The sequence below is a fragment of the Protopterus annectens genome, chromosome 2.part2, assembly GCF_019279795.1.
Source record: "Protopterus annectens isolate FY-2018-M chromosome 2.part2, PAN1.0, whole genome shotgun sequence".
NCBI classification, from domain to species: domain Eukaryota; kingdom Metazoa; phylum Chordata; order Ceratodontiformes; family Protopteridae; genus Protopterus; species Protopterus annectens.
This window is the reverse complement of record NC_056730.1, coordinates 841,509,608-841,534,920: the sequence shown is the minus strand read 5'-3', so window position 1 is coordinate 841,534,920 and position 25,313 is coordinate 841,509,608. Positions and strand designations below refer to the sequence as shown.

Genomic DNA, 25,313 nt, shown 5'->3' with positions numbered 1-25,313 from the left:
TATAGTGCATGTAGCCTGCTTTGAAGCATAGGTATCTTCTGCAAGATTCCCTGATTGGGATGTGCAGGTATGCTTCGTTTAAATCTAGTGTTGCCAAACAGGCATCTTTGTCTAGCACAGGCAGCAACTGGTGAAGAGTCAGCATCTTAAATTTTGGAATCACCAAAAAGGTGTTTAGTGTAGACAGGTCCAGGATAGGACACCATGAACTTTCTTTTTTGGGTACCAGGAAAAGTCTTGAGTAGAAACCTTGTCCCTTTTCCTCTTCTGGCACCAACTGAATAGCCCCCATGCTTAAGAGAGAAAGTACTTGCTTTTGGGCCTCTGCCCACTGATTTGGGGGTAGATCTGGCCATCCGCTTGGTTTTGGTAACGTGTGGAAGTGAAATCTGTATCCCTGAAGCACTATATTTAAAACCCATTTGTACTGGGTAATGAGTTCCCAGTTCTTTGCATGAAGAGCAATCCTTCCCCCCAAAGGGGCAGACAGTTGAGAAGTGCTTGTAAGTTTTAAGAAGTCATTGAGACAGTTTATCATAGGGGGGAGTTTTATTACTCCCAGATTTGGAAGTGGAGGCCTCCCACTGCTTAGTCTTGTGCATACCCTGGGACTGAAGCCTGGGAGCTCTGCTGGATCTGGGTTTGGACTGAGAAGGTCTAGAAGAGGCAAGAAAGGACCACTTCTTGGAAGGCCAATGCCTACTAAACCTTGGTGGTTGTATTTGTAAAAAATCTTTAACAGTTTGCATAGATTTAGCTTTTTCCTCCATCTTTTTAAGAACTTCTTCAGCCTTGTTGCCAAACAGGTGGTTAACATGATCTGGCAAGGATTGCTCCTTGAGTCAAGCATGCCTTCTAAGTACAGACCCAGTGACAGCAGCCCTGCAAGATGCCACTAGTGAATCAAAACCACATTGCAAAGTATGTTTTCCAACTTGTTCAGCTGAATGCAGTAAATCCTGTAAATCCTTATTTTCAGTACAATCAGGAATCAGCATCATTTTCTCTTTAAGCAATCAGATAATATACTGCTGATACTTTAACATATGAAACCGGCAGTTTAAGGCCCTAATGGCAAAAGTTGCAGAAGTCTATACCTTCTTACCCCATCTATCCACTGCCCTGGAGTCTCTATCAGATGGGGTAGGATTTTTGGCAGTAGTAGCTTTAATGCCCTTGTGTCCCTGTGAAATGGTCTCAGGATCCGCAGTAGGATTTTTAAAAAGGAACTTGTGAGAGTCGTGGACCCTGTAATATCTATTAGGTTTTCTGGGAGCAGGAGGTAAAGAGTCAGGGGCCAAGCTAGATTCTGAAAAGGCATCATCAACAATGTATAGTACAGGAGGTATGGCTTAAGGCCTGTGCTGGTGTAGTAGTAAGAAATCCCTAAGCCTCTTTTAAGAATCAGAGAAATCCTGACTTTCCCAGTGAAAAGGCTCCCTGAGAGTATGCAAGGTTCCACCAAAAGAGAAGTCCTCTGGAGGAGAAGCAGAGGGAATAGAGTCCTCAGCATCAGAATCCTCATAGGTAGATAAGGGTAAATCCTGGTCATCAGAGGAAACAGAAAATTTAGAATCCTAGTCAAAAGTATCATAAGCCAACTCAATCCTAGGTCTCTTAGAGGGGGAAGGCTGGCTTCCCCTGATTAAAGTACTAAAGTCTTCAGCCATTTTTATCATTTGTTTTTTAGGCATAGAGGCCTGAACATGCAGTCTGGGTGTCAGTTTTCGAGGCAAGGTTCAAATTTTAGGCCTTGAAGAAGAAGGAGATGGAGTTAGTTTAATACACAAGTCAGTAGGTCTGAATACACCCTCAAAAGCTGGTGCCTGCACAGCGGCTCTGGACCCATCCAAGGTAAAGACATCCGCAGATTCCACAGTTGAAGCATCTCGCAGCATACTGGACTCCGAATGGGTCTCAGTAGAGGCCTGTGAATCTGAAGTAGCGGGTATCAAGGGCTGCAAAAGCACGTCACTGAGTACTGGTGAACTGGTGACTGGCTTAGAAGAAACGTCGTCAGCAGCTTTAGACCTTGGCGGCCTGTCTCTGTCTTTATCTTTGTGTTTTTTTGGAATGTCAGTAGTCGGATGGCTTACCAAAGACATATCAGGATAATTGAACCAAGCACCAAAATATTTAGAAGCCAAAATATACCGATTTTTGATAGTTCATGGTTTAAATAAGGCACAAAACCAACAGCGAGGTACGTCGTAGTCAGGGCCTAGGCAAGGAATACAGTACTTATGAAAATCTTTATGAGGTATTTGCTTTCCACAAGTAATACAATTATTTACTTTTACTGACATCAGTTTAGAGCAAGAAAAAGTTTCCCCAATGGGGTACTTAGCTTTTAGCTGTTGACTTCAGTTCTGAAACTTGAAAACAAAACTTTCAGGAGTCAGCTGACCGGCACTTGCAAACCGCTTCTGCTTCGTGCACTACATGGCAAGAAAGACTGATGTAATGGCATTGGCTGCATGTTTTATACCCCTGATGACCTGATGTCATGGAAGAAGGGACAGCAACCAACGCAGGACCCAAGACTTTGTTAATCAGGCCAACCGAGGGCTACTGCAAGCAGATAACCTAAATGTGATGACTGCAACAGGGAAACACGAAGAACATCAAGAGCAAATGTGAGCTTTTATAGTTCTGATTAAAGTGTGTTTTATCCTTACTTCAGCCTTGTGGACGTCTTTTCACTTAGTATTTTATTTTTTATGTAGGTCAGACTAACATCAGAGACAATAGGAAATAAGTCATCATGTTACTCCAAGACAGTTGAATTAAAAAATTACAGGTTACTTAAGATGAACAAAATTGCCTTTTAAGGTAATTCTGATATGAATATAATGTTAAGGCACATTATGGACAAAGACTCTCCTAAAACCTCTTACTAATGTTGATACCTTCTTTTGATCAAGTCATGAACAACCAGCAGTTAACCAGCTGAATACTGTTGGACAACATACAGAAAAAAAACTGTTCTGGGATCGTAGGGAGCCTTTTTCCCCAAGTTTACCTAGTCTGGCAATTAGTGGAGAGCACTGAGGCTGTGAGGTGTTAAAAATGTGCTTCCTGTAGGGTTTATATTATAACATAGAAGTAGTAAAACATTGAATGTTATAATATCGAACCCAAAACAGCGAATGCTGAAAATAGCGAAGCTGCAGAACATCAAATTCTTTCCTAGGGAAAGAATTTGATGGGCTGTTTCTGCCGCTTCACTATTTTCTCCACTGTGGTGTGAAGGGTACAGACTAGGTTAAGGTAATTGTGCAAATGGACCGGGTTAAGGTGAGTGTGGGAATGGGATAGTTAGGGACCTTAGGGTTAGGGAGTGGGTATGGTGAGTGTGCGATAGGGACCTTAGAGTTAGGGAGCGAGTAAGGTGAGTGTGCGATAGTTAGGGACCTTAGGGTTAGGGAGCAGATAAGGTGAGTGTGCGATCGTTACGGACCTTAGGGTTAGGGAGCGGGTAAGGTGAGTGTGCCATAGTTACAGTCCTTAGGGTTAGGGTCTGGGTTAAGATAAGTGGATAGATAGTAGTGTATGTATGGCTTAGTGTAGGATTAGAAGTAGAATTTTAAGTGTATGTGTGTGGATTACTTTTTTTGGTGTGCTTGTGTTGTCTGTGTGTTTCTTGGAACAGCAAATTTTTTCCCATGGAAAAAATTTGCTGTTCTGAACTTTCGATTAAATCACATTTTGACATTCCAAGTTCGAGCTTATGGTGTTTGATGTTTTGGGATTTCGATTATGTGATATACACCCTTTCCTGTAGTCCATGGCTTCACTGCTTTAGCCTCAACTTGTCAACTGTACAACTCTGAGCATATCATTTAGACACAATCCAGCTTGAAAAAAAGATAATTTTACCCAGCAGGCTTACCTTGTCAACAAATACTATTAAAATGTAGAAGATTGTATCATCTGAGGTTTTAAGCAAAATATTCCTTTATCTTGTTAAAAAACTGGGAAAGGACTAGAAGGTTATAGGCCATATATATTCACCCCAGCAAACTAAATTTCAGCAGGCCGCACTTCATTTTTTCCAACATACTCCAGACTTGAACAAACAACCACAAGAACGGCAAGCAGAAAAAAGTCTGAGTTCTGTTTTAATACAAAAGAATGAAGCGCTTTTCATTTGCTTCCAAAGCAAACTTCTTCAGATTACAAATGCACCATATAACAAAATGCATTTAAATACCAACAGGTGATAATTTTTACCTATCACCACGAACCTCCTCACCTTAGAAACTTTTAAAGAAACACTCACACATTAAAACTGCTACTCACCACTATAAAGTTACAATATGTGAAGCAGTGCACATCAAACAGTATAAACTTACATAAACCATAAACTTATCTAAAAAAAATCTTATCATTTTCAAATTAGAATAAAAAATACATTCTACAGTTATATTTAAAATTGCTCAATACTTAAAAAGTATCATTCTTATGAATGAGACACACCTAAAGAACTATAAAACATTTTCATCTTTGCAAGCTTTTCAATTTCAAAATACAGCTGATAGAACAAGCTTCATTTATACTGGGGTAATTATAAGCATTCAGTCTAATTTGCCGCAGCAATTCTAATTCTTCTAACCATAAGGGTACAGGACCACACCTAATGTCTATAGCTACCTGGTCTATAGCTATGAATTTAAATTTGTGGTCTTTGTGCAACTGTATGTGTTTAGCTAGTGCGTTGTCAGTTTTGCCTTTAGATATTGTGTACTGATGTTCGTAGACCCTATCACGTTGTCTCTATTCTGTTTTTCCAATATAGAATGCAGTACAGCATTGGCATCTAGCTAAATACACTACGTACCTAGAATTACAGTTGAACCGCTGTATACTCCAGACTTCTTTTAAACAAAGGTTATAACTTCAGTGCAGCTTAGTGAACCAGTTTATATAATATTTGTTTGTATCTGATATACTTTGCACTTCTATAGGCCAAGCCATGTCATTACTGATATTGTTTGCTATTCAGCTCCATCTACAAAGTGCACATCATCATGCTTGCATGCGTGGTACTTACAGGTCTCCATAAATGGTGCCGTAGATCTCAGATATATGCCACTTGTAAGCACCTTTCAGGACAATAACGAGCAAGGCGATGAGAATAGCAGGAAGCCCCCAGCTCAGTGTAAACAACAGTAGATACCGTCGGTCTGTGTGCTCATCATTCATTACCAAAATATGCCAGAAATTAACAGCCTGCAAAAAACAGGGATATTTTATGGTAAGCATATAAGCAGGCATTTCAAGGCGACATTAACTAATAATACTACAATTGTAAAATTCCCTACACATCACTAATAAAAAAACTTTAGTAAGCATCCCTCATCACGTGCACTAGCATGAAACATCTTTCCATTCTATTACTGTAGTATTCTTAAACCACACATTTGCTTTAACTGTTCAGTATAGTATTATGAATGCATTCAGACTGAGAGTTAATGTAATGAAGGAAAACATTTACATTGCAATGCACATAACTTTTTAAGGTCAGTTCACATATATTTTATTACATTTTAGTATTATTTTGTATTTCAAGCTTTCTCTCTAGTTTCATGGCTGGGACTGATAGACGATTAATACATATGTCTATATAAAATATGTATATGTTATAAGTATATATGCACTCAAACCTACACGAATACCAATACCCTGTCATGTATTTATAATGAAGTTTGTATTCCATATATAAGCACTAATAATGTACACATTCCTGTAGATGTTGTTAAAATAATTTACTTATTCACTGTCAGACCTTGGCTGTGTATTGTATTTGCAATTTTTGTCAAATGCCTTAGTGACACTATTGTATTTGTTTTGTCTTTGTATTCCTATGTGCATTTCAAGGATATTGTCCTTGCCACTGTAGCCCAGGTTGTAACTCAAAAGGTTCCCCAGAGCACTAAACTTGTAAGAAAATAGAAATAAATAAAAGGTAACCAGTCTTCTTTTGCAATGTCAATTAAAAAAATCTAGCAGTACTTTTAAACAAATTTTCTCTGAATAGTGGCACTGTTAAGGAAAGGGTTTTTAAAAACACAGTAGTTTGGGATTAGGGACACAGGAAGGTTTAGAGTTATGGTTAGTACACATATGCAAGGATGGGTAGGGAGGATTAAATATGCAAGATTTATATATACATACATACATATATATATATATATATATATATATATATATATATATATATATATATATATACATCTGTATCTATATCTACATATTTAGAAAGATAGATATAGAAATAGAAGCAAAGACAAACCATAAAGTAAAAACTGCAAGAGAAACTTTGACAAGCTAAAGTCTTCAATGTGTAATCCTCCTTTTGTGGTGGCCCATGGGATATATGCAACTTACCACTTAAAGACATACCAATGTTTCAGATACATGGCTTCTGAATGCCAACAACTTTTTAATTTTTACTTTTTAAGTATTTATGGGTATATTCAGAACATTAAAGCCAAACTCCAAAAGCTGTAAACATCCATTTTCAGTCTTTTTTTTTTATTACTGTGATAGTACTGCATAAGTGGATTGTTTGCCTATACTTTAGAAACACAGAGCTTACTAAATAAATAAATATATGTGTGTATATATATATATATATATATATATATATATATATATATATATATATATATATATATATAGATATATATTTATTTATACAACTCCCCCCCATTAATATTCAATAACGTGCACACTGATTGGTCAGCATGCGCGTTGTAAATCAGAGTTATAGTAATGGAAAAAGGTCAGGTCGCCCGGACTTTTTCCATTACTATAACTCTTTTTTCTCACTGTTTTGCTATGTTAAATGAGTTTAACATAGTGAGACAGTTTGTAAAAAGCAACGGAGATCTTGCTTTCTCAGTTGCTTTTGCCCACAGTTCTGATGTACTGCGTAGGCATACGCATGCGCAGTACATCAGAACTGCCGCAGAATACCAGACAGCTGCAGATGGGCAGCAAGGAAGCATTATACAATGCCATTATTTAAGAAAAGTAATTATTTTTTTCTTAAATAATGTCATTGTATAATAGACATGAAATGAAAATTCTCTGTTTAAATTTGAAGATGCTTATGCAAGCCTACTGTCATTAGTCTGAAATATGCCTTTTTTAAATCTGCAGGATGCCATGTGGGCACATACAAATGACTGGCAGCACATATCTGCAATAAAGGGGTCTTCTGTGGGGCTGCCTAAGATATTACATGCCTGTAATCCTAGCTGTCCCTGTACTGCGGTTCTGCTGTCACATAACTGACATTATGAAAAGTGGCTGAAAACATTGCCATCATTTTCTCTGACATTCTGCCATGCCTTCTTCTTCATTCTCAGCTCCTATTGGACACTTTGAGAGACTTTACATTCTGTTTGTTAAAGTTACCTTTGTAACAAAAATCTGTCAGCTAGGTACACCACTAGAACCACATAAGGAAATCTTGTACATCATCTAACATCAGATGCAAACTGGTTGCCCTTTGTGACTTTAACAATGACTGCAAAACTGAAGCAGGAAAGTGGTCATGCATCCCTGCTCAGCTCTGCAAGTTTGCCAAGTTAGTAGAACTTAACATTAGAGCTGATGTATTATCTAATAGGAATGTAAGTTACAGCAAGTGCAGTCATCTTCATTTGCAACATTTCCTGAGTAGGAATATAGGCTGAGTCATTTAGGAACCAACTTTCATCCTTGTCTCCTGGCAGCAGAGCTCTCAAGTTCAACATCAGGTTTTCATACTGCTTTTTTTTCCAAAAATACTTTACAAAAAACATGAATTCAAAACATAAATAGCCATATCTGAAGACTAGATAGAGTTACCAGCAACAATATACTAAATCTGAAATAGCAAAATACTGCATGATCACAGATTATTAAACAGTACAGTGCTGACTATGCAGCTAAACAGGTGTCAAAGGTCAATCACATCCAATGTCCATACACTTATATTAGGTAAAATGTGACCTGCTTTAAAAGTCATTAAAATATGCATAATCATTCATAACACCTGTTAGCTATAAATTTTAGTGCAGTTCTTCCTTGCCAAATGCCCCAAAGTTCATAATCAGTAATAAAGCAGCCAACTGGTGATAGGCAGTTTGGAACTGATAACATATAATGTAATAACTGCAAGTGATCTATAAAAGATATGTTTGTACTGCCTTAGTCTTCATAAGATAAAATCAGGACAAATGTCCAAAATGGACAGAGGAATCCTCAAGAGCCATGTATTCAGTGAAATACTTCCCGTAGAAACAAATATTCACACTGAACACCAACTCTTCAAATGGCATAGCTGATATCCATTTCACATCCACTTTCTGCCCTCATATAAATCATCAGACTGGAGCACTAGCACTTTCCTCCAACAGCAGAACTGACATCTGCACAATTGGCCAGCTTTTCAATAAGTCGAAAAAGTATCGCAAGATTTCTGGCAGTCATCTGCCTAAAAAAATGTATGTGTCACAGAGCTGGTTAAACAAAATACTTTACTCCTTTACGAAACAGCAAGGATTTCCAAGACCTCTGAGTTCATTTCAACTCTTACTATGTAAAGTTGGAATAAGTCGAATACTTGTTCTGAATCATGCCATCCAGTTCTTCAGTGAGTCATTTTAACTATATCGTTAATGCAGATAAAGAAGGCCTGTACTCATTATTGGTTAACCACTGAGGTTAAACCCTCATGTTAAAAAGCAACCAAATCTAGATGCAATGCCATATGACTAAATATAGTTTTCATAAAACTTGGACAGAGTGTGCACAAATAGCGCAAAAATGTAAGCAGGACGAAAAATCTCATTACCACTCAAAGACAAAAGTCTGACACCACACACTGACTATTATATTACTTTACACTACAATTGCCATTTTTGCATGATACATATGCTAAAAAGGCAAAATGTCATGTTTACAGTATGTTGTGAGATTACCTGCTCTATGCTGCAGAGGTACCACTCATGTGGAACGGACTCCCCATTCATATAAAACAAAGTTCATCTCTGTCCATAGTCAACTTAGCACTATAGATGGGAAATAGGAAATTTACCCCAGGGCTGGCCCCCCTCTTCCAATGGACAGAGGCAGCTCCTTAATGCTATATCCAATGAATAGGGCCCCACAAATTACCTATGCTATGATCTCAGTTATTCTCATTAGGGGAAATATATAATTCTCCACTGTGGTATAGGTAAGGCCATTCTATAACCAAATGGGATAGGTTATTTCAAGCACAGAAAGGGGCATTGGCTAGGCTTAAAATGACCCTCAAGGCAGCTAGCCTAGTACTAATGAATGAGCCAATGAACAAAGCATTGATTACAACACTGATGAGCTGAGATCAATTAACAACTGAGTAAGCTTAAAGAACCAGGTGGGGATGCCAGACATGTAGCTTACATTGCCAGGTAGAGATAGAAGTGGTGGCTCCAATCACTATAGTGAAATGGCACTCCAGCTGATGGCCTAGGCCAGTATCCATGAGAACAGGCTAAGTGGAGAGTGATGTGAGTGGGATCTGCACAAGCTGGTAGTAGTGGCCCTTGCAGTGGTGTGTTAAGGACTAGGCATGTCTCTGTATGAGTGCATAGGTGGTCCACCTGCAGTAATGCAGAAACGCACATTATCGCCAGAGGATGTAGTTAGGTCTGTAGAGCAAAGAATGCATTAATGGTTGTCAGTATGATGACACCATAATTGTATTTTACATCACAGGGACAAGTGAGCCAGGAACAACTCTTGTTGCCAAGTTGATCTCTACAGAGGTCAACACGTGTAATATTTATTTTTATTGTTGTCTTGTGCTTTTGGAATCAAGTGCATAATTTTCATAACTTGTATCAGGTCACAAATATGTGTGAGTTGATATATATCTCTGAACACTGACATTTCTTTCAGAGGGAACTATTTGATTTTTTCTTTGAATATTTCCAAAATTGACTCTAAATAATTCCAACTATCTATCTGGCTAGCTCTCCATTTTCTTAAAAATGCATCTCAATTCCCGACTAGTTAGATAAGATAATAACAAGGAACTCCTCTACATCAATCTTACTATGAAAAAGAAGATCACATCATAGCTAAATACATGACCCGCTCTATGTCCCCCTTGGCCATACATACTTCCTTCCTAATTAACATGGAATCCCTATGTATTATTTCAAACACTGTTCTCTTAGGAGTGTTCAACTATCCTTCAATAAAGTGGGAGACCTATACATCCTTAAATATGTATGTCCAGAGATTTATGGACTTAATTAATATGGACTCTCTGGATCAGTTAGTCCACACCCCAACTAGTGGTGACAAAATCCTGGATTTGGTCCTTACCAATATGGGACAGCTCTGTTGTTAACCAATTGTAACCACTTCATTGGTCAAATCAGAGCACAGTCCTAGCACATTCACAATAAGACTGATGCATCCTCCATTACTTCAGTATTCAGAGACTATGCAAAGGCTAATTTACTAAAAACTGACCGATGACCTGGCTACATTCAAAAGGAACACAATGGTCTCACTACTTATGCAGAATCATTTTCTGCCACATTCTATATAAATGTAAATAGCTGTGCTGACATACCTGTTACCCTAAAAAAAATACAATGCCAAAATCAAAAATAAACCCCTGTGGTGGAACCCTAATATAAACAGGATCTATAATAAAAGAAAAAAAAAACACTGCATGTAAAAATAAACCTAAGTCTCAAAAAGCCAAAAACAAAACAAGGAATGTCAGATTCTGTTCAAATCAAACAAAGCCAGACACGAGGTAAAAATAGTCAACCTGGAAAAAACTGCAAAGCTTTCTCTAACTGTGCTAAAACATCAGAAACAATGCCTAACACTCCAAAGAGCTAATAGCAAATTATATTATATACTCAGACCCGGAGAACATAGCAAGAAGTTTCAGAAATAACGCCTAACACTCCAAAGAGCTAACAGTAAATGATATTATACAGTCAGACCAAGAGACCATAGCAAGACACTTCAGAAACAATGCCTAACCTTCCAAAAGAGCTAATAGTAAATTATATTATATACTCAGACCCCAAGAAAACAGCATGCAATTTAGCTCTAATTTCATCCCCCCCCCCATCCTCTCCAATTCCTTGGTATGTACACCTCCCCAGTGACGACTGGTGACTTCAAATCAAAGGGGGGCTGCAGGAGACAGCTGAATGGGTGTGACCAAATAGAAAGGGGAGGAGCTATGCTCAAAACCACAAAAACTGCAACCTTAATTAAATACGCTGCCCTGGGTACCAAATCATCATTATGAGAGTACAATCAAGACAAAATGAAGTGTAGAAGGAAAAAAATATTTCAGTGCATTGGCTGCATGACAGCTTACTTAATATCTAGATGGAAACAAAAAGGTTGTGTGGCATGAAAAAATAAATTACTTTTTAAATACATTACTGGAATGCCAGTCAAAATCAAGTATAAGAAAAACAAGCAGCACTCAACTCAAACCACTTCTCCTTGCACTGCAGTTCTAATTATAATTTATATTTAGCTTTATAAAAGGACCAAGTAGCATGCTGAAAGTAACAATCTCTGTGATACTTTTAAAAATATTTCTTATCCAAAAAAGACCTGCTGCCTGACAACTATCTACTTGTTTCATGGGGAAAACACGATCAAAGTAAAAAATGAACAGCAAACAAGAAACAAGCTCAAGATAAATTGTTTAAAGGATTAGTGTACAGGTAATGGACCACACATGATAGATTGGCATTCTGTTTAGTTTACGGGTAAAGCCTGCAAATATGACTGCACATCAACAAAGGTAATGAGCTTCTTAAAATACTGTAATCCTGTCCTTTATTACAAATACTGTCATATGCATTTCAATACCCAAGGCTTATACATTATCTAGTTAAGTATTCTCTTCCTGGCAACAATAGAAAGACTTTCAATGTTGGCAGTTTTTTAACAGTATGCTTATTAAAGCTTACTTGCATCTTACAATCTCAGACAAGCTTACCACTAATTTGCCAAAAAAACACAATTTTATGAAAAACAGGCCAAAAATGTAATGCAAAAATATAAAATAGCCACACAATACAGCTGGGAACCTGTCAAATAAGGGACACTTTTTAATATTTGTACTGCTAACTTGAGCAGCTGAACAAATAAAAGAATGTACATGCATTTCTGAAATAAAAATAATCTATAACTCTGATTATTACAGCTATTTATTAATTGTAAACCCTCCACGTTTTCTTCCAAAATTGCCATTTTGCAGAGGGATTTTTAGAGAAGAGCAACATTTTGAGCCAAAATCGGGGACAGTTGAGAGGTTTTGATATGCCTAATTCTATAAAGCAATTTATTTGCACATACCTCTCAAACTGTTAATGCAGGAAATCTGGACAAGGCCAAATATATTGGGGGACCATATAAACAGTACTAAAAATTGCTCTTGTATAAATTGAGACAGTTGATAGAATAACAGGTCTTGCTTTAGCATGCATTTTTCTGAAGGTCATGAAGTCTGAAACTTAGTGTCTGTCATTATTTAATGACTTAATTCCTAAATGATTTGCCAGAAAACCACAAAATTTGTGCGGAACAAACCAAAAATAAGAAGCAAAACTCTAGACAGTTGAGAAGTATAGTTCAGCTGGGGCCGTCTTTGAGTTTGCTGCCCTTCCCCCCTCACAAAATCATAGTCGAATGCAGCCTCCCCCCTGCAGCCATTCCAATGAACCATTACTTGGCTATTTCACCCCATTTACCATAAACACTAATGTGCATGCTGCTTTACTTCTGCAATGATTTGGACTTCATTTGAATGTTTTATTTTGCATTTTACAGCGCAAACACTAATAGATATTTGCTAAACAAGGCAAGGCAGTCTCACAATGAAAATAGACACCATTATATCTTCTCTGCCCTTGAAACTCACATTCATTGAAACAGCATTGAAACCCACGTTCAAAGAAAATACATTTTGCCAGTGGCAGATAAAGATTAACTTTGGGTTTGGGCTGTTTTCAAATCACAGGCGCCTTGTGCACATGCTCTTTCATACATCTTCCTGATTGTATTAAATTATATTCCTTGTACAATACAGTGCAGTTTTAGAGGGTGTTTTAAATGTATTGTTTTGAACATTTTTCCAGTAAACAATTAAACAAAATGCATGCACCAATAATGACAAAACTGCCCAATTCAGAATATTGCCATCACAAAAGTCTACTCAAACTTCTACAGTCCACCAGTATCAGTAAATGTGCACAATCTCTGAAGAAGTAAAAGTCATCTAAATAATTCCACATTAAAAAGATCTGTAACTAATGCAGAGGTTGCTGCTAGCAAACAACTTTGTATTTCATTGTTTCATCCACAAATAAAGTGTCTGTTGCCCTTGATGAATAAATTGCCTATGCTACACTAAAAAAATGATACACTAGTAATATTGCAATAGGGAATGGATGGAAAACTGATAACAGGTTCATAGTTACTTAGTATCTTCACCAAAAAGGAGTGCAGCATCTATCCCCTTTGCAACACAGTATAGTATCAGCAATGCATCTATTGACTGTGGGAGTAGAACCCACAGCCTTCTGCATCCAAAAGCAAGTACACTACCTGCTGTGATATTAACAACGCAAGTCAACTCAGCATAAGCAGCACTAAACTTTTGCTCCCCTGCAGCTTTCAGCTCCTCGTAAAATCTACTCAACACTCATCTGTATCTCTGAACTTTGCAGTGCAAGAAATCTTGAAAAAGCCAAAGTTTATGGGGGGGGGGGCAAAAGGCCAAAAACCAGGGACACATTTTAAACATTGTTTGTATAATGTTGGAAAGTTGCTAGAATAAAATGCTGTGTTACTACCATACATTTCACTGACAGGTCTTGATCCCAGGACCCTGTGCAAAACAGTAAGAGCAACATACCACTATGCCATATCTGCTGTTTTGTGAAAGAGAGTAAGACTGAAACTTAAATGTCTACCATTTATTGAATTCAGTTCTCACCACAGCTGTCAACCTCTTAGCACAAAACGCTTGAACAAAGCCAATAATGGGGGAATACAGCCCCCAAATATATTCAGTGAATTCAGTTCTCACCATAGCTCTCAACCTCTTAGCAGAAAACACCTGGACAAAGCCAGTAATAGGGAAATACAGCTCCCAAACATATTTAGTGAATTCAATTCTTACCCTAGCTCTCAACCTTAGCACAAAAAACTTGGACAAAGCCAATAATGGGGGAATAAAGTCCAAAAAATAGGGACATATTTCAAATATCCATCTTATCAACTTAGAAAATTGCTAGAATAAAAGGTTTTGTGTTACCAAGTACTTTATCAAGAATATGAAGTCTTCTTCCGGCTTTTCCCGGTTAGGGGTCACCACAGTGGAACTCTGGTCTGCTAATGACTGGCAGTAGATTTGTATGATGCCGAGGTGCCAGCCTGATACCTAACCTTCAGTGAAGGCATGCCCATTTACACGTCTTTCAAACGCCACTCGACAACAGGGAGAACACGCAGACTCCACACAGAAGGCGCTCCAGCTGAGAATTGAATGGGAGAACCTCTTGCTGTGAGGCCACAATGCTACCACTGCACCACGCAGCTCTGAAGAATATGACGTTTGAAATTCAAATGCTTGTCATTTTTATTTAACATTTGTTAACCAGAAAAGTCTGACTTGGAATAAAAAACAATCTTCAGCTGAGGCCCAGTAAGATGGGAGGACACCAAAGCAAACCCACACAAACACAGAGAAGACATGCATACTCAACACAGAAGGCACCCCAGCTAAGAATCAAACTAGAGAACTTGTAGCAGTCAGGTAACAATGCTACCACTGCACCACTGCACTACTGGTTTTGTAAGGGCACAAACATACAGAAGCCACAAACTTTATGAGGAGCAGAACAAATATGAGGGAAAAATCTGCACATTTTTTACAAATGGTGGTGGGTAGGGAATTCAGGCTCTTGCCACCTGGGCCCAAGGTGCAGGGATCAAGCCTGTTCTCTACCCACCACCATATGGCACCTGGAGCATTTTACACACACACACCATAGTCTATCCAAGCAAGTTCTTCCACACACACATACACACACACACCATAGTCTATCCAAGCAAGTTCTTTCACACACACACCATAGTCTATCCAAGCAAGTTCTTCCACACACACACCATAGTCTATCCAAGCAAGTTCTTCCACACACACACTGTATTCCCTACCTCGCAGACTATCCAAGCAAGTTCTTTCTCAAAATATGTTAAAAGAATGCATATCTACAAGCTAAAGCCCACGACAAGATGTCCACAATGCTAAATGCATCCACCTTTGTAACAAGCAAGTCCTTCCATCTGAAGCCTGAGACAAGATGTCCATCCCATGGGAGCAGGTTGGGTGCTAATCAGCCTGCAGATGTTGCAGTCAGATCCCCCTTCAAGTCTATGCAGTTACAACTGCATAGACCTCTGGGATAGTGCTGCTAAATGCTCTTTACCCAGCCGGACTGCTGGTGAGACAGTCTGGATTCTGTGTGCATGCTCCAGACTGGTTCACCAGCAGTCTGGAAATGCATGCATGATGTTCTGCGACTCATTTATTTTTTATTTTCTTTTTCTCTTATTTATTTTCTATTTTTCTGTTTTGTTTACAGCTGGAGGGGCTGCAGTCCTGCATCTCAATAGAACGAGCTGCCCCTGCACCTCCCTTAAATCTCTCAAGAACAATTTCTCAAAGCACTAATACCAAGAATTCTATGTCTATGAGGCTTTATAACATATCAGGCTGCTCGCTAGATAGCTTGAAACATAAATTGTCAGACACATACAGATGCTATTCAACATTAGGGTGAATGGGGGGCAGCAACAATCATTCCACTGTACAAATATATCTGTCAAAACTATTATATATTCCCAAATTCAATAGTATTATAAACACCTGCTCAAGGGACCTAAATGTTTTATGCAAAGTTAATAGAACATGTTGGAGGAATAGGAATGTATCACAGAAAATAGAACTCTTATTCACATAAAGCAGAGTACTTCCCTTACTCAATTCAAAAGTTATTTGGATGAATAGGTGGGTAACTGCAAATACACCTCTGGTTCAACACCATTGCCCCTCATGCATAGGGGAAACATAATTACCCCAACATATTCCTTTTCGGTCCACCTTTGGCTATTAGTATTGCAAAATATAAGGGCTAAGAATTACCTTGGAAATGCAAGGCTAGGATTCTTAAGAACCGATGAACCTATGAAAGTTTAGATCAAGTTCTGAGAAGTGTTCTTGTGGTTTCTTGTCTGTTGCCAGGAGGGAGTAGCTTTGTTTCCTGATTTGGCACAGTTTTTAAAGGGGAAAGCACTAACCTAATGTCAGGATTTTAAATGTAAGAGTACTTTGTAGATAAGTGTCTCTGTTAGTAAAAGGAACTCATTGTGCTTTTACATATATTATGCAGTGGTCCCACTCAGACTAGGGGCGAGGGATAATCTAAGTATTTTATTTAAAGCTACCTGAAATTTTTGTGTATTATGAGATCAGTACATGACTATTAGATATACAATGTATTTAAATTTAGGAATAAGGACATTTTTGGATATGGCCATTCATGCAGCAGGGGAGAGAAGGTGTGAATGTTTATAGTATAATAATTTTAACTGAATTACCTATCTGTCTCTGTCCGTATATCTACCTTTTTCTGTCTTCAGAATAAGTTAGAGTAAGATCAGCAGCAATATCAATATATCAAGAATTAGCAAGATAGAAACAAGTGGAGAAAATGGTAAAATGTGAAAAAATGCAATGAGGTTACATGTGATAAAACTACAGAAAAGGCAGATGTCTGTGTACTTACGTGCGTGTATTTTGAATATTATGCTCCCCCCTGGTAAAATTGCTTTAAAGAAGAAAGGCAAATATGGACAAAAAAGTAAAGAAAGTGTTCTCTTCAGAGCTATATGTGGAAAGTAATGGCATTAAATTCCAAGATTTGCAAAAGCAGGTCCCAGAAAGTTGAGAATGAATGTGATAATGTTGGAAATTACATAAATTATGTCTATTATTGCTGTGTTTCAGAGTTTTCTCTTTTCTGTGAAGTATAGCAGTCTCAGTGATATATGGTTTACTATCAAAATGAGGAAAATCAAAACATTTTCCACATTTTGATCAAATTTGTTTTCTGAATTTGGTAATACAGAATTACCAAAATGTCAGAAATGATAAGCACAGAATCAACATTTGAACACCTGAAGTTTCAGTGTCAAAAGTCTGTGTTACCGGTAACGGTTTTGCAGGGGTCAAGCCACCCTGCACCCCCTACACCCCCTGCTTATATATTCCAACTCCAAGATCAAAGATCACACTAGAAAGAGAAAAAGGGTAAATTTCCTGATCTCCACTGTAGTGTGATCTGTTATCAGAAAGTCAATCCCATATTAGCGAATGCACACTACCATTCACTAATGTGGATTCGAATATTTCTGGATCGGCATTATGGAAACTGGAAAACAACCATTCGACTATCCCAGTTTTATGTAAGTGCTGTTACACATTTTAATAGTAAACCTAAATATATATATATATATATATATATATATATATATATATATATATATATACACACACACACACACACACACACACACACACACACACACACACACATATCTATGAATATATGTGTGTGTGTGTGTGTGTGTGTGTGTGTGTGTGTGTGTGTGTGTGTGTGTGTGTGTGTATGTGTGTGTGTGTGCAGAAGGACTGTGGACACTCCAGCCCCCACACTGGAGATAAAGGAGGACTTGCCGCTGCCAAAAATAATGTAGAGCAGCAATTGTCAGCATTTATTTTTCTCCTTCAGTTTCATTTTTTTCCCTGTTTAAATTTCAGTCTGGCAAGAAAAATACAAGACTTGGAATTAGAGTGGGTAGTTAGGAAATGACACTGGTAAATGATATGTGATAACAAAAAGTCATTTCAAGGAGAAAAAAGAAGGCACATTCCATATTGCTACTGCTGAAGCCTTTTTATGAACTGGTCATTTCTGACCTTATACTTCAAACAGGAACTTATTTCATATCTGAGAATAAAACAACTAAAACAACTATCAAATAATGTTGTTTGCACTAAAATTAATTTACACTGCTAGCTGAGCATCACACAAATTAAGTTTCCTGGCTGATGATGGCCTCACAAAGTGAGTTAATAGTTCCTCAGGAAGAACAAAAAAGAATAACGGAAGGCTGAACTGGATGATTCAGAACCTGAGCACATATATATTACGCCAAAGCAAACAAGAGTATAAGGGCTGGTGTGGTAGACAAAGATTTTTTCCTACTTTAACTTTTTTAATCTAAACGTGTGGTTTCTAATCCGCTGATTAAATTCTCCTTTTTACGAGATTAATAGGGGTGGGTTCCTGTGTACCTATTTCAAAGTTCATGATCACAAGGAAACGTTGCATGATATGATACACACAAGTCAGCAAACTAGACCCTATGGTCTTATGTGTAGGAACTATAAATATTAGGGGTCTACTTTATGTGCTCGAAGTCCGAGAATATCGAATACGATATTCTCAACACGAGTACACCGAAAGCGTAAAACAGTGAAAATGTAAACGGAAATCTCCATAGGTGGAGATTTCCATTTACTTCAATGTAGTGCGATCTTGGAGTTGGTATATTTAAGTAGCCAGGGGTGTGTGAGGTGGCCCCCCTGCCTACACTAGTTTAATTTTTTTTTTTTTTGTGGACTTCGATTGTTTAATAGTTCGATGCATATGATTCAATCCATATGCATTCGAGCTATTAAACTTTGAGGTCCTAAAGTAGACCCAAATATTAGGGCTACCTGAAAGAAGGATATTATAAAGGAATTAGATGAAAGAGCATAAAGTAAATTTGATGTGACCGTGAAGATACTTTTATACTGCATAATTCAATAACTGAATATCGATACAGTAATAACATATATACATTTAAAACATAGCCAGAGCAATACACTCAAAAGAAAGTAATACACTGTATTATAAGTCATTCCCTGCATGTAGTGTCATTTAAACCATGCTCACCTATTTAGACTAAGAAATGACATATTTGGAAGAACCACTATTACTGCAATGAGAGTTGAACACAGAATCTCCCTTTTTATAAAAATTGAGGTAATGTAGGATCATATTCAACAAAACTCCTCATTTATATAATTCAGAACTGTATATCTTAATGAAAAGCATAAAGAAAAATATATGCTTAGACAGACACTAGCTAAAAATTAATATTATTTTATGTGGTATAAGTAGAACTTAGAAGTAAGCCAGTTGGTAAAATCATGGGACTAAAGGAAAGACATCCTTTTTGACTTAGATACATGCAATGTAATGAACACTTGTCATACTATAGTTTGAGAAATGTGTAACAGCTGTACTCATTTTGAATGAAAACATAAAGACATATCTATTGATCATATAAAAATAAACGATTCATTTCTTGATTACCATAACCCCATGATAATACTTCTACTTTACAAACACACACAAGCATATCACATACACATATAATAATCAACATATGCATATATATAGTTAAATAGATAGAAGCACACACAGACATATATATTATATAGGTGTACCACATTTATTGTAAAACTGTAAAAATATCAACCAGAAAAGGTAGAAAACACTGTAGTCAACCCACTACTATGCATGCGCCTGGAAACAGCCTTAGTGCATGCAAAATCTACATTTACAAAGCGATCTGAAACTGTTTTTTTGTATGGGAAGTCCCCTTCACCATCGTGTGGAGGGCTGCATCCCACCACCCCATGCTAACTATATATATATATATATATATATATATATATACATATATATATATATATATATATATATATATATATATATATATATATGTGTGTGTGTGTGTGTGTGTGTGTGTATGTGTGTATATGTAATAGGTCTCACAATGCACAAGCGTGGAGTAAGGACAACTTTCCCAACTGTGGGAAATGTGCAGTCTTGTACTCCTGTTGATCATCTTCTGAGTCACCATATGCAGTCAACAATGAAGCTGTTGACATAACATGTGATTGACCTTTTTACTGGAGTATCCATATGATCGACCATTGTACTAGTTAGTATACACACACATACACACACACACACACACACACATATATATATATATATATATATATATATATATATATATATATAAAAGCCAACTTAAATTATCTAAACTCACAAAAATCTAAAAAAGATTGATAAAAAATATCTATACTCAAAAGTATCTAATCACAAAATATTTTACATATTACATCTAAGATAATATCTGCTGCTCAGTATAAAGTAAATTAACACATAATGTTACTGTGTAGCCCTTATTATTTACTTTATTTTAGAACAGTGTGATACCTAAAATGTACACAAAGTAGCTATAATTGTTAAGTTTGTCTGCTGAGGAAAACAACTACTGTTTGCTCATTATTTTGGCTTTATAAGACTCATATAATGTGTGTGAAGCAAATTAGAATTTCATAAACCATGGTTTTTGTTTAACTGTTGGGCGAGGTAGGTGTTGCTTGAGAAACAAAATAACTAGGCCTCTCATTGCTTTTATCAATATAAACAGTCACTAATTTGGCTTTGTAGGACTAGTGTGCGTTTGTGTGACGAAAGATAGAATACCTTTTTGCAAGTGGTATATTAGATTGTTATTGTTTATTTTTTTGTTTGTTTCAGGTTTGCAAAGTCAACGCAGTAACCATAACTGATATGTATGGAGGCCATCTGTGGATACAAGTGACTTCTTCCTGCACCTTTGATCACTGTTCATCAACAGCCACTGATCTGATGTGGCAAAAATAATGTCATACAATATATCGTATTTGTTGAAAAAAATGCAAAACTGTTATTGTATGCCTGTATATATTTAGGGGATTACAGTGTATTTAAGAGTAAAAAGATGGCTGCAATTTATTTACATTTTAATCACAACATCGGCATTATTCCTGATAAATGGGTACCACTGATGATATGAAAAGAGAAAGATCTGTATGAAAACAAATGCTCATTAGCACATTGGTGCATTGAATATCATTGTTATCTTACACTGCTTGGCTGTAGTTGAGCTCTTGCCTGTGGCTTCTTCTGTGTAGACTCTGGTTGAGTTTTTGACTGTGGCATATGTTGTGTGGAGTCTGCATGTCCTCCCTGCCTCCATGTGAATTTATCTGCTCTGGTTTCCTTTAACACCTCAGAGATATAAAGAATATGAATTGTCCCTTCCTCAAGTTTGCCTGTAGGTATGCTACTGTGCATGTGTGTGTGTGTGTGTGTGTGTGTGTGTGTGTGTGTGTGTGTGTGTGTACGCACACAATATCGTCAGGCATATTCATAATTTTTCTGGGTAGCAGTAGAAAACATTTATCAAGTCATTATCTTTCACTAATAAAGCATAAAAATGCACCATAAGACATCCACACACACAGTTTGTAGAAACCTGGTGGTCTCCACATCCGAGTCTATTTAAATGTATTTTGAACTCTGCCTTAAACCAAGCAATCTAAAACTGGCCATGCTCAGAGATGTGCACAGAAGGTCAAGTTAGTTTGTGGGTTCCTGGAAATGATATGGTCATTATTTCTTTAACTTTTCCTTAAAGATTTCATATATATGCAGAGAAGGTCACTATAGCTTGTCTAGTGGTATGGTACTGAATAAAAGTAGCAAGTCAGACTACAGTACTCTGTTTGTTATTTTTTCCACCTATCTCGCAATTACATAGTAAATAGTAGATGTGTATACAGATGTGTGTATGTGTGTGTGTGTGTGTGTGTGTGTGTGTGTGTGTGTGTGTGTGTGTGTGTGTGTGTGTGTGTGTGTGTGTGTGTGTGTCTATGGTAGTAGGAGAGAAGAGACATGGAGTGTGGTCACTTCACCCCAGGGTAACACCACAGATACGTGGAATGCGTCTTTTGTGGGGGCGGGGTGGGGTAACAGGCAGGCATTATTCCCAAGTATAATTTATGTAAACAAGCATTTGTTTTTCAGTAAGTTGTGTACCAACATTGTGTCAGACACAACTTACTTTTTCATCTAAGGAAAAAATAAGTCTGAATTTCTTTACTTAGTCATGTTTTTTTTTTTCCCAGCTGTCATCAAGTTTGGAACAAAAGCTTTAAAATGTGTCTTAGTAGTCCCAAGACCTGTAGTTTATTTAAACTATTTACTCCATGGTTGTCAATACCATCTTAGCCTCACAGAACGTGTTAAAAGGATGCAGAAAAAAGGAAAGTTGAACAGTGTGACTGAATTTCTTCACTTGATTGTGTTTCTTGTTCATGCAATTATTAGTTGAAAAGGATGTTAAAACTAATTCTAAAAAGCACCTCCAGAGCATCTAGAAACAATAATCCAGAACTTATAGGTTCATAAGTTCATAGGATGGTACTAGGCTATCGGCCTTATGGCCTATACAAGCCTAGCCATAACAATTCCCTCGCTATTTCTTCCCACACTATTTACTTCCCTGGACCTGTCTAGCAGGGCAACTGATGTGATCCCTGGGGTGAATTTCCTTTCTCCCATCCAATCATCAAGGTTCCCTTTGAAGAGGGCCAAAGAGGCGCTCTGCTTGACATGTATGGGAAGTCTATTTCAGAGTCTGGGGAGTCTCTAGGTCAGGAACCTATCCCTCCAGCATGTTTTGTTTATTGTGATGACAAGGTTTAGATCCCTGGAGCATGTGGCTCTGAGGGATTGAGATTTCTTTAAGTGTAGCATGTCCAACAGCTCTGTGTTTGTCATGGCCTTGTATGTTAAGCAGAGATCACGTCTGAGTAGACGATATGTGACAGAGTATAGCTGGAGTTTTTTAAGGCGGTCAGCATAGGGTATCTGCTTTAGGCCTGTGATTCTTTTAGTGAGGTATTTCTGCAGCCTTTCCAGTTGTTGCAGATGTCTTGAGAGGTGCATACCAAATACCAAATGGGGCATTGTATTCTGTAATGGGTCTAATGAGGGATGAGTACAGTGGAACAATGACCTCCATTTTTTTGAATGAAAAGCCCTTAGTGATGAGGTGTGCCACATAGGAGGATTTCCTGACTGTTGTGGCGATGTGGTTATTGAAGGTGAGACCACTGTCCACCTGTGTCCCTAAGTCTCTTATCACACTTTCGGTGTTTAGTGTACTGCCACCTATGTAGTAATTCATGGATACATGGTTTTTCCCAAAGGGGATAACTATAAATTTCTTGGCATTGAGCTTGAGCCCATGGCTCTGGCACCAAGCATCTGTTTCTGTAAGGCCCTTTTGTAGAGTATCCACTTCATTTGGTGATTCAATAATGGCTCCCAGTTTGCAGTCATCTGCAAACTTTGTTAGCCAGAGTCCCTTAGTGTTGGCCTGTACTTCAGAGAAGTAGATGCCAAACAAGATCGGTCCCAGGACTGAATGAACCCTGAGGTACTCCACTTGTCACTTGTCTGGAGCTGGATTTGGAGTAGGCTACTTTTACAGTGTGGGTTCTGTCAGTAAGCCAGTCGGCAATCCATCGAGTGATGTAGTAAGTTTATCTATGATTCCAGAGTGGGGGATGGTGTCAAAGGCCTTGGCAAGATTCAGATAGACTGTGTAAACCGCCTTACCCTCATCCACAGCTCTGGAGACTGATTCGAAGAAGTCAATCACAAACCCAAACTGGGTGGGGTCCAGTGTCTGAAGGTTGCCAATGTCTTTGTTTATAAGTTCCATGATAATATGTTCCATGGCCTTGCAGATCAGGCTCATCAGACTGATAGGGCGGTAGTTCCTGAGATACAAGGTGGATCCCCCTTGTGGAGTGGGATAACTGTAGCTGTGCACCACTCAGTGGGCATGAAGCCTGAGGTGAGGCTATGATTAAACATGACACTTAGGTGAGGTGCCAGTTCATTTTGTATTTCATGTAGTACACAGCCCGGGATGTCATCTGGTCCCATGGATGCTGTGTTCTTAGGTTTGCAGAGTACATTTTTTAACTGTATGGCCATTATTACCGGAATATGGCAATCTTCCAGTATTGAGATGGGCCTTTTAGGGGGTGAGAGGGGGGGTGAAGTTGGCACTGAATTGATCTGCCAGAATATTGACAATATCCTTGGGATCAGTATATTTAATGCCATTCAGTTGTAGTTCAGAGCAGATCTGAGCATTGCCATTTAGATTCTTGGCATAGTTATAGAATGCCTTGTGGTTGCCTTTGGAATCTTTGGCAATTTTATTTTCGTAACTAGCTTTGGAGGATTTTATGAGGGATCTCAGCTTCTTACTGAAGCTTTTAAGGGAGTTTTTTGCATCCTGGGATTTTCCTCTTTTCTGCAACAGTTTCTTCCTTTTGTTGTAAAGTTTGTTTATGGCAGGGGATCACCAGATTGGCTTCCTTTTTTGGAGGAGAGCATCTTGCTTCTATTTGGGATGGCATGATTCATGCATGAGTGGATGTGCTCGTACAGTGCCTTAATGTAGTATTCAGCAGTCGAACATTCAGTTCCAGTCTGCATGTGTATCATGAAGTTTGTGACTTCTGACTTGAGAAGCATGAAGTTGGCTTTGGAGAAGTTTTTTACAGAGGTTTCCTTACTGGGGGGGGGGGGGGTTGGGGTGGGATGTGGATGTTAAGGGTGATTAGCTTATGGTCAGACCTGACCAACGAGGGGGTGACCATAGGTATGGAGCATCAAATTCCCATGTTGGTAATGACCAGGTCTAGGATATTGGAGCCCCTGGTGGGACTATGGATTAGTTGATCCAGGGCATTGGAATTTATGAATTCCAAGAACTGTTGAGCAAAGGTGTTGGTACACGAGTAGTTTTCCCAGTTAATGGCAGGGTAGTTGAAATCACCCAGTATTAGGGTGTTTGGTTGTATCTTAATATTTTCTAGTATGTTTAGAAAGGTGTAGTGAGAATCTTGGGGCATGGTGGGGGATCTGTAGCAAGTTACAATTTGGATTGCAGTCTTACCTAGTGTTAGTTGCACCTGGAGAATTTCAGATGCATTGTGTTGGGCATCTAGCCTGGTGGTGTGAATATCCTTGTTGAATATGGACATTCCTCCACCTTTAGTGTTTCGGTCCTGGTTTGGTGGTCGAAAAGCGTGGTAAGAGTTGTAGCCTGGTATTGCAGGGGTGATCTCTGGAGCCTTGAACCAAGTCTTATTTACTGCACAGATATCGATGTTCTCCATTTTTAGGAGTGCCTTGAGAGAGTACATTTTGAAGTTTAGACTTCTAGCATTGAGT

The 25,313-nt window shown here is 38.1% G+C and overlaps 1 protein-coding gene across 1 annotated transcript in view; it reads right to left on the bottom strand.

Annotated features, from left to right (window-relative positions):
• ADGRV1 (adhesion G protein-coupled receptor V1) overlaps positions 1 to 25,313 on the bottom strand; it is a 3,979,741-nt gene that overhangs the window by 684,159 nt on the left and 3,270,269 nt on the right. Inside the window, exon 85 of the mRNA XM_044064182.1 lies at positions 5,054 to 5,232. Within this exon, the coding sequence (XP_043920117.1) occupies positions 5,054 to 5,232 (179 nt within the window). The remainder of the gene's footprint in view (positions 1 to 5,053; positions 5,233 to 25,313) is intronic.